The 18306-nt window shown below is 37.7% G+C and overlaps 1 protein-coding gene across 7 annotated transcripts in view; it reads right to left on the reverse strand.

The window, feature by feature from the left end:
- NEK10 (NIMA related kinase 10) overlaps positions 1-18306 on the reverse strand; it is a 225098-nt gene that overhangs the window by 125685 nt on the left and 81107 nt on the right. For all 7 annotated transcript variants that reach the window (XM_087430638.1, XM_087430637.1, XM_087430634.1 and 4 more), the window contains one exon: positions 8897-8972. In XM_087430638.1, coding sequence (XP_087286764.1) covers positions 8897-8972 — 76 coding nt within the window. The remainder of the gene's footprint in view (positions 1-8896; positions 8973-18306) is intronic.

Here is an 18306-nt window from a genome sequence, read left to right on the forward strand (position 1 = left end):
TGGAAGATATAAAAAAGAACCAATCAGAAATGAAGAATACAATACTGGAAATGAAAAATTCACTAGAGGGTCTCAAAAGCAGAGTAGAGGATACAGAAGAATGGATCTGCGAGCTGGACAAAAGACTAGAAGAAATCACCCAAGCTGAACAGGTAAAAGAAAAAGGAATTAAAAAGAGTGAGGACAGTCTAAGGGACCTCTGGGAAAACATCAAGCACACTAACATCTGTGTTAAAGGTGTCCCAGAAGGAGAAGAGCAAGACAAAGGGGCAGAGAATCAATTTGAAGAAATAATACATGAAAACTTCCCTAACCTAAGGAAGGAAACAGACATCCAGGTACAGGAAGCACAGAGAGCACCAAACAGATAAACCCAAAGAGGCCCACACCAAGACACATCATAATCAAAATGTCCAGAATTAAAGATAAAGAGAGAATCCTAAAAGCCACAAGAGAAAGACAAGTTACATACAAAGGAAACCCCATAAAGTTATCAGCTGACTACTCAGCAGAAACCTTACAGCCCAGAAGAGAGTGGCACAATAGATTAAAGTGCTAAAAGGAAAAAACTTACAGCCAAGAATACTCTACCCAGCAAGGTTATCATTCAAAATGGAAGGAGAGATCAAAAGTTTCCCAGACAAGCAAAAATTAAAGGAGTTTGTCACCAAGAAACCAGTACCACAAGAAATGCTAAAGGGACTTATTTAAGGGGAAAAGAGAAGACCACAAATAGGAAAAATTATCTATTTCCATGATAAGAGAGTAATGGATGCAAATGCACAAAAAAGAGGTTAGATATAATATCAAAAACATAAAATGTGGGGGGAGGGGAGTTAAAGAGTAGAGATTTCAGCCAGACGTCAAACTAAAGAGACCATCAATTCTGTATATGGACCCCATGGTATCACAAACCAGAAACCTATAATAAATACACAAAAAACTAAGAGAAGGGAACCCAAACATAATACTAAAGAAAGCCATCAAACCACAAGGGAGGATAGTAAGAGAAGAAGAAAGGAACAGAGAAGGACTACTAAAACACTGAGGAAAAAAAAATGGCAGTAAGTACATACTTATCAATAGCTACTTTAAATGTCAAGGGACTAAATGCTCCAATTAAAAGGCATAGGGTGGCTTATTGGATACAAAAACAAGACCCATATATATGCTGCATACAAGAGACACACTTCAGACCTAAAGACACTCACAAACTGAAAGTGAAGGGATGGGAAAAGATACTCCACGCAAATGGCAATGAAAAGAAAGCTGGGGTAGAAATACTTATATCAGACAAAATAGACTTTAAAACAAAAACTGTAAAAAGAGACAAAGAAGGGCATTACATAATGATCAAGGGAACAATCCAACAAGAGGATATAACACTTGTAAATATCTATGCACCCAACGTGGGAGCACCTAAATATATGAAGCAATTATTAACAGACATAAAAAGAGAAATAGACAGTAACACAATAATAGTAGGGGACTTGAACACTCCACTTACACCAACGGATAGATCATCCAAACAGAAGATCAATAAGGAAACAATGGCCTTAAATGACACACTAGAACAGATGAACCTAGTAGATATATACAGAACATTCCATCCAAAAACCAAAGAATACACGTTCTTTTCAAATGCACATGGAACATTCTCCAGGATTGATCACATATTAGGCCACAAAACAAGTCTACATAAATTTAAGAGGATTGAAATAATACCAAGCATCTTTTCTGACCACAACGGTATGAAACTAGAAATCACCTATAGGAAGAAAATCAGAGAAGCCACAAATATGTGGAGATTAAACAAAATGCTACTGAACGATTGGGTCCATGAAGAAATCAAAGGAGAAATTAAAACATACCTGGAAACAAATGAAAATGAAAATACAACATGCCAGAATTTATGGGATACAGCAACAGTGGTTCTAAGAGGGAAGTTTACAGCAATACAGGCATATCTCGACAAACAAGAATAATGTCAAATAAACAATCTAACAATGCACCTAAAGGAACTGGAAAAAGAAGAACAAAAAAAGCCCAAAACCAGTAGTAGAAGGGAAATAATAAAAATCAGAGCAGAAGTAAATGAAATAGAGACTAAAAAAACAAGAGAAAAAATTAATAAAACCAAGTGCTGCTTCTATGAAAAGATAAAACTGACAAACCTTTAGCTAGATTCACCAAGAAAAAAAGAGAGAAGGCTCAAATAAGTAAAATCAGAAATGAAAGAGGAGCAATTACAACCAACACCTCCGAAATACAAAAGATTATAAGAGAATACTATGAAAAGCCATATGCCAACAAATTCAACAATCTGGAAGAAATGATAAATTCTTAGAATCATACAACCCTCCAAACCTGGATCACGAAGAAATAGAGAATTTGAATAGACCAAACACCAGTAAGGAGATCGAAACAGTAATCAAAAACCTCCCCAAAAATAAAAGTCCAGGACCAGATGGCTTCCCTGGTGAATTCTGTCAAACATTCAAAGAAGACTTAATACCTATCCTTCTCAAACTCTTCCAAAAAATTGAGTGAGGTGATGCTCCCTAACTCATTCTACAAAGCCAACATTACCCTGATACCAAAACCAGACAAGGACTACACAAAAAAAGAAAATTACAGGCCAATATCACTGATGAACATCGATGCAAAAATCCTCAACAAAATACTAGCAAATTGCATACAACAATACATTAAAAAGATTATACACCATGATCAAGTGGGATTTATTCCAGGTATGCAGGGATGGTTCAACATTCGCAAATCAATCAACATAATACACCACATTAATAAAATGAAGAATAAAAATCACATGATCATCTCAATAGATGCAGAGAAAGCACTTGACAAGATACAGCATCCATTTATGATAAAAACTCTGAATAAAATGGGGATAGAAGGAAAGTACCTCAACATAATAAAGGCCATATATGACAAACCCACAGCTAATATCATCCTCAATGGTGAAAAACTGAAAGCTATGCCTCTAAGAACAGGAACCAGACAAGGATGCCCACTCTCACCACTCCTATTTAACATAGTATTGGAAGTCCTAGCCAGAGCAATCAGGCAAGAAAAAGAAATAAAAGGGATCCAAATGTGAAAGGAAGAAGTGAAACTGTCACTATTTGCAGATGACATGATTTTATACATAGAATACCCTAAAGAATCCACCAAAAAACTTTTAGAAGTAATAAATGAATATTGTAAAATTGCAGGATACAAAATCAACATACAAAAATCAGTTGCATTTCTATACACTAACAACGAAGTAGCAGAAAGAGAAATTAAGAATACAATCCCATTTACAATTGCAACAAAAAGAATAATATACCTAGGAATAAACTTAACCAAAGAGGTGAAAGATCTGAACAGTGAAAACTATAAAACATTGCTGAAAGAAATTGCAGAAGACACAAAGAAATGGAAAGATATTCCATGCTCTTGGATTGGAAGAATTAACATAGTTAAGATGTCCATACTTCCTAAAGCAATCTATAGATTCACTGCAATGCCTATCAAAGTTCCAACAACACTTTTCACAGAAATAGAACAAAGAATCCTAAAATTTATATGGAACAACAAAAGACCCCGAATAGCTAACGGAATCCTGAGAAAAAAGAACAAAGCTGGAGGTATTACATTCCCCAATTTCAAAATATACTACAAAGCTATAGTAACCAAAACAGCATGGTACTGGCACAAAAACAGACACACAGATCAATGGAATAGAATCGAAAGCCCAGAAATAAACCAGCACATCTATGGACAGCCAATCTTCAACAAAGGAGCCAAGAACATACAATGGGGAAAAGAAAGTCTCTTCAACAAATGGTGTTGGGAAAACTGGACAGCCACATGCAAAAAAATGAAAGTAGATCATTACCTTACACCATGCACAAAAATTAACTCAAAATGGATTAAAGATTTGAATGTAAGATCTGAAACTAGGAAACTAAGAAAACATAGGCAGTACGCTCTTTGACATGGGTCTTAGCAACATATTTTCAAGCACCATGTCTGACCAGGCAAGAAAAACAATAGAAAAAATAAACAAATGGGACTACATCAAAGTAAAAAGCTTCTGCACAGCAAAGGAAACCATCAACAAAATGAAAAGACAACCTAACAATTGGGAGAAGATATTTGCAAACCATACATCTGATAAGGGTTTAATCTCCAAAATATATAAAGAACTCATGCATCTCAACAACAAAAAAACTAACAACCCAATTAAAAAATGGGCAAAAGACCTGAACAGACATTTCTCCAAAGAAGATATACAGATGGCCAACAGACACATGAAAAGATGTTCAAAATCACTAACTATCAGGGAAATGCAAATCAAAACTACAATGAGGTATCACCTCACGCCTGTCAGAATGGCTATAATTAACAAGACAGGAAACAACAAGTGTTGGAGAGGATGTGGAGAGAAGGGAACTCTCATACACTGCTGGTGGGAGTGCAAACTGATGCAGCCACTATGGAAAACAGTATGGGGATTCCTCAAAAAATTAAGTATAGAACTACCATATGATCCAGCTATTCCACTGCTGGGTATTTATCCAAAGAACTTGAAAACACCAATGGGTAAAGATACATGCACCCCTGTGTTCATTGCAGCGTTATTCACAATAGCCAAGACTTGGAAGCAACCTAAGTGCCCATCAAGGGACGAATGGATAAAGAAGCTGTGGTATATATACACAATGGTATACTACTCAGCCATAAGAAATGATGAAATCCAGCCATTTGTGACAACATGGATGGACATTGAGGGTATTATGCAAAGTGAAATAAGTCAGAGGGAGAAGGTCAGATACCGTATGATTTCCCTCATTAAGTAGTAGATAATAACAACAATAAACAAACACCTAGAGACAGAGATTGGATTCGTGGTTACCAGAGGGGAACGGGGGAGGGAGGAGGGCGAAAGGGATGCACTGTAATTAGTATTTGGGTGGTGAACATGAGAACATGATGTAATCCATGCAGAAATAGAAGTATAATGATGTACACCTGAAATTTATACAATGTTATAAACTAATGTTACTTCAATAAAGAAAAAATTTAAAAAAAAAGTACAAGATGCATTTTACAAAAAAAAAGAGTTTCAGAGTTCTGAGTATATCATAACTTTCTTAAGAACTTAAGAAAGAACTTAAGTCAATAGTTGGGCATGCTTCACTTTGTCTCTGCTTGTTGGGGTTGACTGACAGGTTTATTTTGTTTCATCCAATGAAAACTTCACTAGCTTTTCTTTTAATTATCTAATGTCATAATATGAATGGGATTACACTAAGCAATAAAGTCGCAAAGAATTCCCATTCCAGGAGTAGTCAAAGTTTCCCATTTTTATTAGATCATACTTGCTCATTATCCAGATATCTCCAATATATGTTCCCCAAAGAACTAGCCTAAAATGTTTCTCAGAGCTTCAAACTCTAAAATCTGCTCTGAAAATGCAGTTGAAGATAGTGTTCGGTTTTGGACTCTGGAATTGGAGTAAGACATAGAGATAAAAATCGGAACCAATGACCATATTTGGAGATTGTTTTCCTTGAGAAAGATAACAAAGCCCTGCCTAATAATGAATCAAATGAGATGAAGAAAAGGAACTTTTATTGACCTTCTGTTCTAGCACAGTCAGTCCAGCGATGTGCCCACAAACCATTTATCTAGCAGCTGATACACAGATTAAAGAATGCTCTGAGGCACTTCCTACAAGAGTTGACAAAGAGAACTTTTTTCCATTAAATAAGTTAATGTCTGAGTAGGCAAAAGCGAAAGGAAAGAGCAAAATGACATGGGAACATCAAACTCACCAAACTCTGGGGACACTGGAGGGCAGGAACAGGCATCCCAGGCCTATATTAACGGGCTCAGAGAAGCTCAGAAGGATTGCACAAAGATTACAGAATTTGGAGGGATATACCCTAGGATGGCTAAAGGGACAATTCAAGAAAAGGCATGAAGATGTGAGATTCAGAGCAGGGACTGTGAAAGATATCTGTCTTATTTTTGTCCAATTCAGAAACTCAGAGAAAACCCCCAAATGAGGATATGGAAAAATCAAAAGGAACTGGACATGTCAAACAATTTATTAGGAAACATCTTACATCTGGAACAGTGAGAACTTGAGAGATTATTTAGCCGAGAATGTCAGGACGCTGGCCAGGTCCCCTCCTACTGACATTTCCAGTCCAAGCCCCTGACTCAGACTGTAAGCATTGTCCCAGGACTCTCCGCCTGAGCGCCTTCCCCCAGCCCACTCCAAGCAGCCCAGAAGTGCCTGGGAGTTCACCCCAGGAGCAGCCCTCAGCTAATGACAAGTGTTTGTTCCCACTTGAGATTGGAAAAGAAAACAAAAAACCTCCAACCTTTCATTTGGCATACAGGACAACTCTGAAACATCTCCTATGCTATATCCCAGATAATAATCTGTGAATCTGCTTATTAATGTTCCCTATACTAGCTGCTTTCCCTTCTCTGTCTCATTTCTCCACTCCCTTGCCAGTGTTACCTGAGACCACCTCCCAAATAAACTATTTCACATTAATCCTTGTCTTAGGGTCTGCTAGACCCCTGCTTAGAATCCCAAAGGAAGAAAGTAACGGAAGGTAAATTTAGGACTGAGTTCTCTTAACTCCATGCTCAGTTGAAGACATCAAAAACTTGGAAGAAAGATGGCTCGTGAACCTAAATTCATAGTAAAACCCATCACACGGGGTATTTCTAACAACTTGAGTAGAGGAGAGATGGAAAAAGGGAATAGAAAGGAATTTTTTTAAAAGCAATTTAAAAAAGCAACAAAGGGCTTGATAGAAAGATGAGTGGTAATAAGACATACTGTACATGTTATTAAAGATTTTTTATTTATTTTTTTTTCCCCCCAAAGCCCCAGTAGACAGTTGTACGTCATAGCTGCACATCCTTCTAGTTGCTGTATGTGGGACGCGGCCTCAGCATGGCTGGAGAAGCGGTGCGTAAGTGCACGCCTGGGATCCGAACCCGGGCCGCCAGCAGCGGAGCGCGCGCACTTAACTGCTAAGCCACGGGGCCAGCCCTGTACATGTTATTAAAATGATCATGATATACCCAAATGAAATAATAGCTTAAATATATTAGGAGGTTCAGCTTTCCTAACTCTTCAGCTAATTTAAAAATTAAAAGAAAATGTAAATCCATCTTTTTGTGTGTGTGTGTGAGGAAGATCGGCCCTGAGCTAACATCTGCCAATCCTCCTCTTTTTGCTGAGGAAGACTGGCCCTGGGCTAACATCTGTGCCCATCTTCCTCCACTTTATATGGGAAGCCGCCACAGCATGGCTTGACAAGCCGTGCGTCGGTGCACGCCCGGGATCTGAACCGGCGAACCCCAGGCCGCCACAGCGGAGCGCGCGCACCTAACCGCTTGCACCACCGGGCCGGCCCGTAAATCCATCTTTGCGCTAATAAAGCAAAATAGTTGTCATATTTTAGATTTCATCCTACATAATCTATAGATTCCCTGCACCCACCGTCCCACACACAAAAAAAGTTGATAATATCATATTAGCAATTCTAAACTTAATTCACAGTCTTGGGAATACTACTACTTATACCAAGTATGACCAACTGAAATTTGAGTTTGTATTTTATTTGTTCTGTAACTTTGATTGACAATCAAATCTGTTCAGGAATATATGATTAATTAACACTTTTGTGATTAACCTTTCATTATTTCTGAAAAAGAGTGAAAAGTGAAACAAAAGAAAATTCTTCCAGCAGCAAGAAATGGGTGGGCCAGCCTTATTGTTAAGAGGTTAAACGTACAGATAAACTTGCAGTTTTCAAGGTTCAGTATGAGCCTGGCCACCAATTTCCGCATCTTCTCATGAAACTAGCTTTAAGAACAAAGATGTAAGGAATTTCTAGTAAAATAAATGAAAACTCGCTCTCCAAAAACACTATTCTGAACATTTTTGTATGAAAGGGCATCTTAAAATGAGGCTGTTATTTACAGACAATTTCTACCCTCCCTCAAGAAGATTCATTCTGAATTCTATCCCTAGGACTCAATTGCACAACAATAGACTAGATTAAAAAAGAAGATGAAAGTGTCTTGATTGCCTGACCGGCTGAATGAGATTTCAGAATGTTTCCCTGAAATCTGCTATGTCTACTGACTACCACATGTGTTTGGTAATTTCAACAGATTTAGACAAATGATATGTGATCAGCAAAAGAAGACTCTCACTTCAAAATAATTAATGGATTGCAAAAGAAACCCTCCAAGTATGTTAAAGAAGTTACAAGTGTCTCAATTCATCAAAATATAAACACTCATTTACCCAAGAAGCAACCAACCTTGGAAACATATGTCTAAGTATAAATGTCATCATGTATTCATTCACGCAATAAAATTTATTCAGCACCTATTATTTGCCAGGTGCTGGGATAAGTATTAGGACATAAAACCTCTTCCCCTGCCCTTGAGTGTTTATAGGCGGAAAGAGAGAAAAAGAGTCACACACACGATAGGTGCAATAAAAGGTAACAAGTGTCATGTTGGGTAGCAAGGCTACTAGTTCATTCACAGATTCATTCAACAACTATTGCACACCTACTATGTGCCAAGGATCATTCAATTTATGAGTAATAAAAGTAGTCCTCCTGATGGACAGTTACCTTAGAGAAAAGATAATTCATTATTGTTGTTGTTTTAAACACACATAATGATGTATAATTCTGCACATGTGTATTACCTGGGTAATTGAGGAAAACATTAAATAAGCTTCTTTTCCTAAAATTGTCTTTCCTTTGCAAGCCAAGAAAAGAAATTAAAGCCCAAACCAGTTAATTATGATGTTTGAGAGCCATAAAATAGTTGTCCTTACCAGGAATACAGGATTGTTCCAACAACAGACGTGAGTTTACTGTTTTCTTGTTTTTGCTTTGCCAGGCCAAAGTCAGCTGCAATTCACAAAACAAAGCAACGTTATTACACTTTCCAGAATTAGCATTGTTCCTTAAACTTTTGACATCCTGCACAGTAACTATTACAGTTCACAATAGAAAGCTTTTCTTTTTTCTACTGTCTTGTCAAATGCGCCATGTGTCAATCTTCCACACCACTCCCAGGCTTAATTAATGGCATACGTATAATATGCCATTATGCTATATATTTTAACATAATGAGGTTTATCATTAAAAAAACTAACATAAGTCTTGGTGACTGAAACATAGGGCAAAGTGATTATTGAACTTGTGATTCCACCTTTTAGTTTATCTTTCATCATTTCAAATTAATAGAATGACTCTAACATTTTAGCATATGGCAGTCATAACCAAAAAAAAAAAAAATTAAAAATAAGATAAGCCTGGATAACCACCATGAAGATCTGAAAACCTAGAATTAAATGGCATCTATTTGTACTAAATCACAGTAAATACGATGTACAGAATCATCTCAAAATATTTATATATCAACAAAGGATTCTGATTTTTAATTTAGAATACCAAAATTTATATTTAATATTAGCACTAGCTGTATTTTTCAAATCACCTACAGATACTACTCTTTAAGCCACCAACAACTTAGGTTAAAGTGGTAGGAACAGATATTCTTCACATCCTCATTGTACAGATGTATCAACATTTCAAGAGATTTAATTACCAGGATTACACAAAGACAGTGCTAACCCAGGGCAAGCAATTCGAGTTGCTATTCCTAATAAGGTTTGATGTTCACAGCATCACTTTGTAAAGTGCACCAAAGGCTTATGGAATTTTACTGCAATGAACTTTAATAGAGTATTTGATTATTTGTCTATACTAAAATGTCTTTGAGGTTGAAAATATTCCAGAGTACTTTGATTTTAAAATAATAATAATTCACATTTTTTTAATAATACCCATTTACTAAACAACAATCTTGAACTAGCACAAATTTAGCTGCTTTCATGAATTGCCTAATTTAATACTCATAGCAATCCTAGAAAATAGGTATTACTATAGTTAGTGCAGCTTAGTGCTTAAAAGCAAGGACTCTGGAACCAAACAGCCTCAATTCAAATCCTGGCTCCATCATGTGCTACCAGAGTAACACTGGGCAAGTTATTTAATCTCCCTTTGCAGCAATTTTCTTATCTGTAAAATAAATATTATGATAGTACAGTAGAATAGTAAACTTTGAATAAGTTAACATATATAAATGTAGTACAATATAAAGTTGAACAATGGATGTATATCATTATTTAATCTTCACAACCACCCATTTTGTAGAAGGAAACTGAGGCTCAAAAAGATTGAGTAACTTGCCCAAAGTCTCACAAGGAGGAATTAACAGAGTCAGACATGAGTCTGGGGTTGCTTGATTCTAAAGCCCAAAATTCTTGTTGAAATAATATGCCAAAGAGAAAAACCAGGCCCAGACCATTTAAACGGCAAATCCAACCAAACATTTAAGGAATAAATACCAATTCTGCAGAAACTCTACCAGAAAATAGAAGACAGAACATTTCCCAACTCATTTTATAAAGCCAACATTACTCTGATACCAAAGCCAAAGACAAGAAAACTAAACAATATCCCCCATGAAAATAATAAATAAAAATAATCAACAAAATAGAAGTAAATCAAATCCAAAAACGTATAAAAAGAATAATACATAAAGACCAAGTGGAGGTTATGCCAGAAACACAAGGCTGATTCAATATTTAAAAATCAATCAATATAGTTCACCAGATCAGCACATGAAAGAACGAAAATCATATGGTCATCTCAATAGTTTTTTCATATAGAAAGGATTTGACAAAATTCAACATCTATTTCTTTCAGCAAAGTAGAACTAGACGGGCATTTCCTTAGCCTGATAAAGAGCATCTACAAAAACCTACAGCCAGCTTTCTACTTAACGCTTAAAGATTGAATGTTTTTCCCTGAAGTTCAAAACAAGGCAAAGATGTCCACTTCTACTATTCCTATTCAAGATTAAACTAGAGGTCCAAGTAAGTACAATATTTACATACAGATTTTTACGTGATCATAATTTTTCATTTCTCTTGATAAATTCCTTGGAGTGGGAATACTAGATTATATGATAAGTGTATGTTTAATTTTATAAAAAATTGCCAAACCAAAATATTTTCCAGTGTTTTCTCACCAGAAATACATGAGAGTTCTAGTTGCTTCTGCATCTTCACCAGCATTTGGTGCTGTCGGTTTTGTTTTGGTTTTTTTTTAATTAGCCCTTCCAATAAGTATGTAGTGGTGGCTCAGCACAGCTTTAATTTGCATTTCCCTAAGGACTAATGGTGTTGAACATTTTTCGTGTACTTATTTTCCATCTGTCTGTCTTCTTTAATGAGGTGCCTTTTCAAAATTTGGCCCATTTTTTCATTGGGTTGTTTGTTTTCTTATTATCGAGTTTTAGATACAAATTCTTTGTCAGATAGATGAATTGCAAACATTTTCTCCCAGTCTGCGTCTTGTGTTTTCATTCTCTAATAGTGTCTTTCATAGAACACAAGTTTTAAACTTTGATGGAGTTCAGTTTATTAATTTTTTTCCTTTATAAATTATGGTTTTAGTGTTACAGCTAAGAAATACTTGCCTAAGTCATGTAAAATAGTCCAGGCTATTCTGCTGAAGAGGCCACATAGAGGAGAGCAGCCCTGGAGGATAAGAGGCCAAGCTGGAGACAAAGCCAGAACTAATCACAAGCCACATTGAGTGAGGCTTCTTGGAAGTGGACCCTCCAGCCCAAGTCAAGGTTCAGACGATGCAGCCTTAGCTGACAGCTGGACTGAAACCATGTGAGAGATCCTGAGCCAGAACCACCCAGCTAAGCTGCTCCTGGATTCCTAACCCTTGGAAACAGTGAGAAAATAAAAGTTTGTTGTTTTCAGCCACTAAGTTTCACAGTAATTTGTTACACAGCAACAGATAATTAATACAACCGCTACCACCCTAGTCCAAGCCACTGTGAACTCTCACCTAGGCTCCTGAACTATACCTCCTAACAGACTCCCTGTTTCCACTGCTCCCTCCAAAACATAATTCTCTATACCAGAGCCAAAACGATCTTTGAAAAACCTAGAGCAGATATCGCTACTTATAAGGTTAAAATTCTACAAAGACTTCTGATAAATACTAAGAACAAAGGCCAACCTTCTATCGGGCATATAAGACCATACATGATCTGGGTTTTCAGACAGGTCTTTCTTAACCATAGTAACAAAAATTTGCCCCCTTCTTCAACACTCTTCTATTACATTTACTTTATTCTTACTTTATTCTTTATTTATTTCATTATCTAAAATTACTTCTTTATTTTTATTTATTTAATATTCATTTATACGTTTAGGGTCTTTCACTCCTAACTAGTACACAAGATCTATGAGAGCAAGAACTATATATTGTTTATCACTGTAGACTGACAGAGATATCTTTTGATACATATACAGATACATATATACGTGTGTGTATATATATATATATATATCCTCTCAATCTAGTAGTACTACTGACAAATGGGAAATATTAAAGGGCTAAGTTATATGAAGTGCTGTTAAGAACTATTTACAAGCTAGTTGGCTTGCTATAACCTTTCTATTCCTCTATTGCATATTGAAGAAAATTAGCAGGAATATTTCAATAATTTTAGGGGCTCACTATAATTTTAGCACACACAAACCTAGACAACTTGCAATCTACTTTGACTCTTAGTTCTAATCTGTATAGAAATTATCTTGTTTTTATAAAAATGCCATTGATTTTGAAAGGAGTGATACAATGATTCTACTCACTCCAGTTAATGTAGATAAATGGCAGAAACTCGGACAGATGTCTGCAAAAACACAGATGGTGAGAAGCATTCTTAAAGAGAGCAAAAGCTAATATTGTTTGGCCATTTGGAAGATTTTGGTAGTAGCAGGAATGTTTCTATTACTCTTTCCTCATTTGCGATCATATTTGGAGTAGAAGAAAAGGTTTTATTTCAGGAACTGTTGTCATAAAAGCATTCATGTGCTATAATAGAAAGTTTAAAATGCCAACAGAAAACATTTTACATATAGCATATTATGCAAAAAAAATTAGGGCATAAAAAGACTCTCCTTTGACAGAGCAAATGCAACAGGAAATGTTAAAGACTGTAGCATGTTAACACTACAGCCTGCAGCTGTCAATCTTCAGATGGAAAAGGTGTGTGGTCTCCGATTGAGTCTCTAGATTTTTGCTCAGTCATTTACTGTCTGGACACCTCACTGGACTATCATTGGACACCTCATTCAGCTACTCTGTTTTCTCAAAAAGGCCTATAAAACTTACCTTTTGCAAGGGTTGCTCCAACAATGTGACAATAGATGAGAAGCATTTTGAAATAGTGCATAGATGTATGGTATTCCCACCCCTCTCCACAGGGAGCTCTCACCCATCACATGCATGTCAAGAACTCCCAAATTCACAGCCAAGCCAGAAAGCCCCGGCCTTTGTCTGGGGCTTCATCCACAGCCTTGTGAAGCACCTGTCTCTTCACACCCCAGACTAGGCTCATCATTCACAGTTATCTGGGACATCTCAAACACCAGATGCTTCTCTTCCTCTCCATTTTCTGAGCTTGAACTCTCCGCCTCTTCTCTCTTGCTCCTATATTCACCCATTCACCAGCTTTTGTATCAGAATCTTTCTTTTCATTCTGTGATCATAGTTTACAAGTGCCAGGAGCCCAGGCACTCCCTCCTCCTGCAACAACCTAGGTGCACCTCATCAGAAGGCTTTTCCTTCTAATCCATTCTACAGGGTATTTAACAATGGAACAATCTACCAACCCCTATCTTCATCACAGCAGGCCCCCATATAAGTACCAGAAGGTCTCCTGATCGCTATTCTTTATAAAGTTTCTAGCTGCCCTATCTGGCCTTCAAGACTCTGTTTACTCATTGATTCCCTCATTTGTCCACCAAATATACACTAAGCATCTATGTTCCAGGTACCGGGCTAGGTGCTAAAGATAAGATGGTAACCAGATCAGAAACTATCCACACTGACTTGCCCTTAGGGACCGGTAGTAGAGATACACATTAAACAAAGGATCACACACATAAATGATAAGATCATTTACAGTTGTGATAAGATCATTAAAGAACAGGTAGATATATGATGTTATGAAAGGGGTAGATATATGATGTTATGAAAGGGTAACGTAGGGGACATCGCTGATCAGGAACAGCTTCTGTGATAAAATGATGATTGAGTGAATATATGAAGGAGGACAGAAGTTAACTAGCTAAGGAGAAAAAGTGGAGAAGAAACATCCAGGCAGAGGAACTGCATGTGCAAAGGTCCTGTGATCAAGGGAGCATGGTCCATGGATGAACTGAGAAAAGGACTGGCTGGAGGGTAGAGAATCGGGGGTATAGCCAGATGATGCAGGACTCTGCAGGCCATATTCAGATGACTGACCTCTCTCATTATTGGCCAACTTAAAATGTCCACTCCAACAAAGCTATTGGCCTCATCCTTGCAGAGCACTTGATTATGAGCACCTTGGCGCCCTCAAACACGCCTTTTTCTTTACCTGAAAATGGCTTCCCTAAAGGAATACTATAATGAGAAATGGTTAAGAGACGAACCCTAGAGGCAGACGTGGTTTATTTCTGGTACCGCCAAGCTATTAGTCAGGTGATTTAAGCAAATTTCCTAACCTCTCAAAGCCTTTTCATTATCTGTAAAGACGGGAATGTGCCTCAGATGCTGGATGAGATAATGGATATATAACTTGTATCCCATGGTAAATGCTCAAGAGATGTAGCTATGGGCAGTTGTTCCTTTCTTTCAAAGCATAGCTAAAATTTTTGAATCTTAAGAATGTCTTCCCAAAATAAAGTAAAAACAAGGAATGACTCTGACAATTTCAGCAAAAGATCAGTTGAAATTCCTAAAGCGCTAGGCTATGAAGAGGAGTCTGCTTGAGCACAACTGTGTAACAGGCCAGAGGAAGATATCCATCTTGCAACCCCATCTTGTCTACCGCTCTGCTCTTTCTTTCTGCCTCAGCAAATGGACTGGCCAGCCTCCAACTTCCAAAGCAACAGGATTATCAATAACATTCTCTCAGCGCAGGGCTCCATGGGGATGAGAAAGGGTTTCCCAGAAATATGCTCAGAGAGTTTTCCTTCAACAAACCCCTATCTCATTGGCACTTCCTCCTCTGAAGGCCATTCAGATTTCTAATCCCTGCCCCCAAAACTTCCTCCTGACCTTCCTCCAAATGAAGTTCAGCTGTTATTAACAATATTATTTCTACTTCTACAAGTGGAATGCTAATCAAGTCTAAAATGGAATTTCCTCAACAGGGGAAGGAGGCAGGAATTTAATGCTGCTGTACCAGGGAGCTCGTCCACCATTCCACCCCCCACTCTTCTAAAGCCACCTTCCCCAGTGCAGACCCTATCCTGGATGAGGCAGAGTGACGATATTTCTTTTTCTCAACAGCATCATTATTTTGTTGATTTTTATTGATGGAGTTATTATGACTAGGAGTTTCAAGATGAAAAATTCAACACCTGACACAAGAGTGCTTTCTGAATCCTAGGTAACTCCATATCTATGGTACACAAACATCGTTTCACTCTAGGTGGTCTATCAGTAGACTGGATTCTTGGGGAAACTAATGTCCTTACTAAATGTTAGCTCTTCTAAAATCATTTTTCAATGTGGAGTTTGTTTCTGGTTACTACTACTTAGAATAGTGAAACTGTGTTTTACACTCATAGTTGCAATATTCAGTAGGAGTGATAAGGGTCAGATTCTTATAAAAACAGGAAGGGACTCTCTTGCTCTAGTTCTCTCTCTCTCTCTCTCTCTCTCTCTCTCTCACACACACACACACACACACACACGCATACACACACACACATACTGTTTGTGGCATGATTCTAGAGTCCAAAAGGCTCCAATGTTTCAGTCCACTTAGGAGGCTGGGCAGACTGATCAGACCATTAGATGTGTAGTATAGTGCACTGTTGAATTAGTTTCTGTAAAAATAGGCACTCCCACCTACTCACCCTGCTGCTTAGAGAACACACTTTGGGAAAACTCACATAATGAAAACAACATGTCCAGAACATATCAGATTCTACCCCCTACATCAAAAATTTCTCAGAGGACTAAATCATATCCCAATATGCCCATATGAAAACACACGCTAAAATAAACTCTATTATGGTTATAAACCCAGTACTGAGAAGTTTTTACTTCCAATTTTTTCTAAGGTGGTAAAGATTTGGTGCCTCCACATTCTCTCACCCAGTCCACCATCTCACCAGGAAAGCATAACAACTGTCTGGGACAGGGTTAAGAACCTACCCTGCTCTGACTTTCTTGGGACTGCCATTCTCATCCTTTCCTCGAAGCCAACTGCTATTCAAATCTCAGAATTGCAGAATGACCCACTGATGGTGTGAAAATCTTAACAATTTTTTCATAAATTGGATTTGACTGAATTTGCTTCAATATTTCTTCATTCTACATGACCTAATGGCAACATAAAGAAACTGTGATGGACTTGACAGAAATGTTCTTGCTTTCTTAGTAACATAAAGGCAATATGTTGACTGAAAGAAATTCCAGGAATTCCATGGCTACCCTTCCCACAACAGATGCTATGAGGCTATGCAACACAAGTGACTCAATCTTCTGTGGTCTTTTAGAAGCACTAAAAGTTCTGTGTCAGCTCAAACTCAGATAGACACTATTTTTGGTTAATGGGAAGTAAACCACAGCACAAGTTCAAAGCAAGATAGGTCAAGAGACCTATAAAAGCCACAAATAGAGCCATTATATATATATTATGTATAATACTGGCCAGGGGATTTTATAAGTATATGAGATAATATGCACATAAGACTTTGAGTTCCCTATAACAAGTGCGATACTAATTCATTTTTCCTGTAATGACATAGATTTCTCAGCAGCAGTTGAGCCAACCAATAACAATTAAAATCCTCTAATCCTCTAGAAACAATTAAAATGCCAAGGATCCTGGCAATATAAGACAGGTCTAATTTAATTTCTCAAGCTTTGTTGGCATTCAAGAAAGTAAAATCTTTCCTTTCACACCCTTGGGTTACACTGTTTGCTGAGATGACAGTGGGAGCTGCTTGTACCTTTCTCTCTTTATGCCCCTGAGTCCCACCTTAATCCTCAACTCCTCTTGCTTAAACACTTCCCATGCCATCTTGGCTGTCACATCGAAATCTCAAACCCAGGAAATCCCCTGATCGTTACTGCCTATTTGTACCTGGCTTCTGAATATTTCCACCCGGATGTGTTTTAATTCATTAGTTCATCCATTCATTCACTCTTTCATCCATTTATTCAATAAACATTTATGAAGTGCTTTGAGGAACAGAGTCAAGAAAATTGGTTTCCCTTACCTCAAGGAGAAGATGGCAATAAGCCAATGTGCTATGAGAGAGGCAAGCCCAGTGGACTAAGAGAGCCTAGAAGCAGAACGTATCAGATGTGGACGTCAAAGACGCCACCTGGAGGAATGGCATTTGAATTGAGTAGCAGAAGGGCATTCCAGGCAGAGAGAACAACATGTTGGAAGTCACAGAGGCATATAACCACAGCCTGGTCTGTTCAGGAAAGAGCATTCTGTCCCATGAGGCCAGGGCAAAGGGCAAGGGTGAGATCATCAAGAAAGGGTCTTGGGTGCTCTATAAAGAATCTAAACTTTATCTTAAATGTCATAGGGAGCTACTTTTGAAAAATTTTAACCAGGAAAAGGATGTAATCCGATTTCTACCTCAGTATGTCCAAAACTTTACACCTTAAATCTCCTTACCCAATCCTCTGCCAACTGTGTCACCATCTTCACAAACTCAGACTCTTTCTCAGCTGTTCTCATATCTCATTAACTGGCCACCAAATCTTTTTCATTCTGGGTCTCAAATAACTGCTGAATCTAGTCCCTCCACCTTATCCTCTTCTCTCACTGCCACAGGTAAAACCCACATCATGTCTTTCCTGGACAATTGCGAGAGTCTTGGTGGCAAATACTGTGAGCTAGCTCTCCAAAAAGCCATTGGCCATGCCCATCTCCCTTTTTCATCTCCAACTCCAACAACTTAATTGTTATTGGTTGGCTCAACTGCTGCTGAGAGGCAGTCTCCCTACAGCTAGGGGTGGTCACATGACTTGGTTTTGGCCAACATAGTGTAAGAAGTCTAACGAGGACCTTCTGCGAAAGATTTTCTTTAACGATAAAAGGAGATAGCCATTCAAAGAACAGAATCTT

This window comes from Ceratotherium simum, chromosome 5 (assembly GCF_057802395.1).
Source record: "Ceratotherium simum simum isolate JZ-2026a chromosome 5, ASM5780239v1, whole genome shotgun sequence".
In the NCBI taxonomy this organism is placed as follows: Eukaryota; Metazoa; Chordata; class Mammalia; order Perissodactyla; family Rhinocerotidae; genus Ceratotherium; species Ceratotherium simum.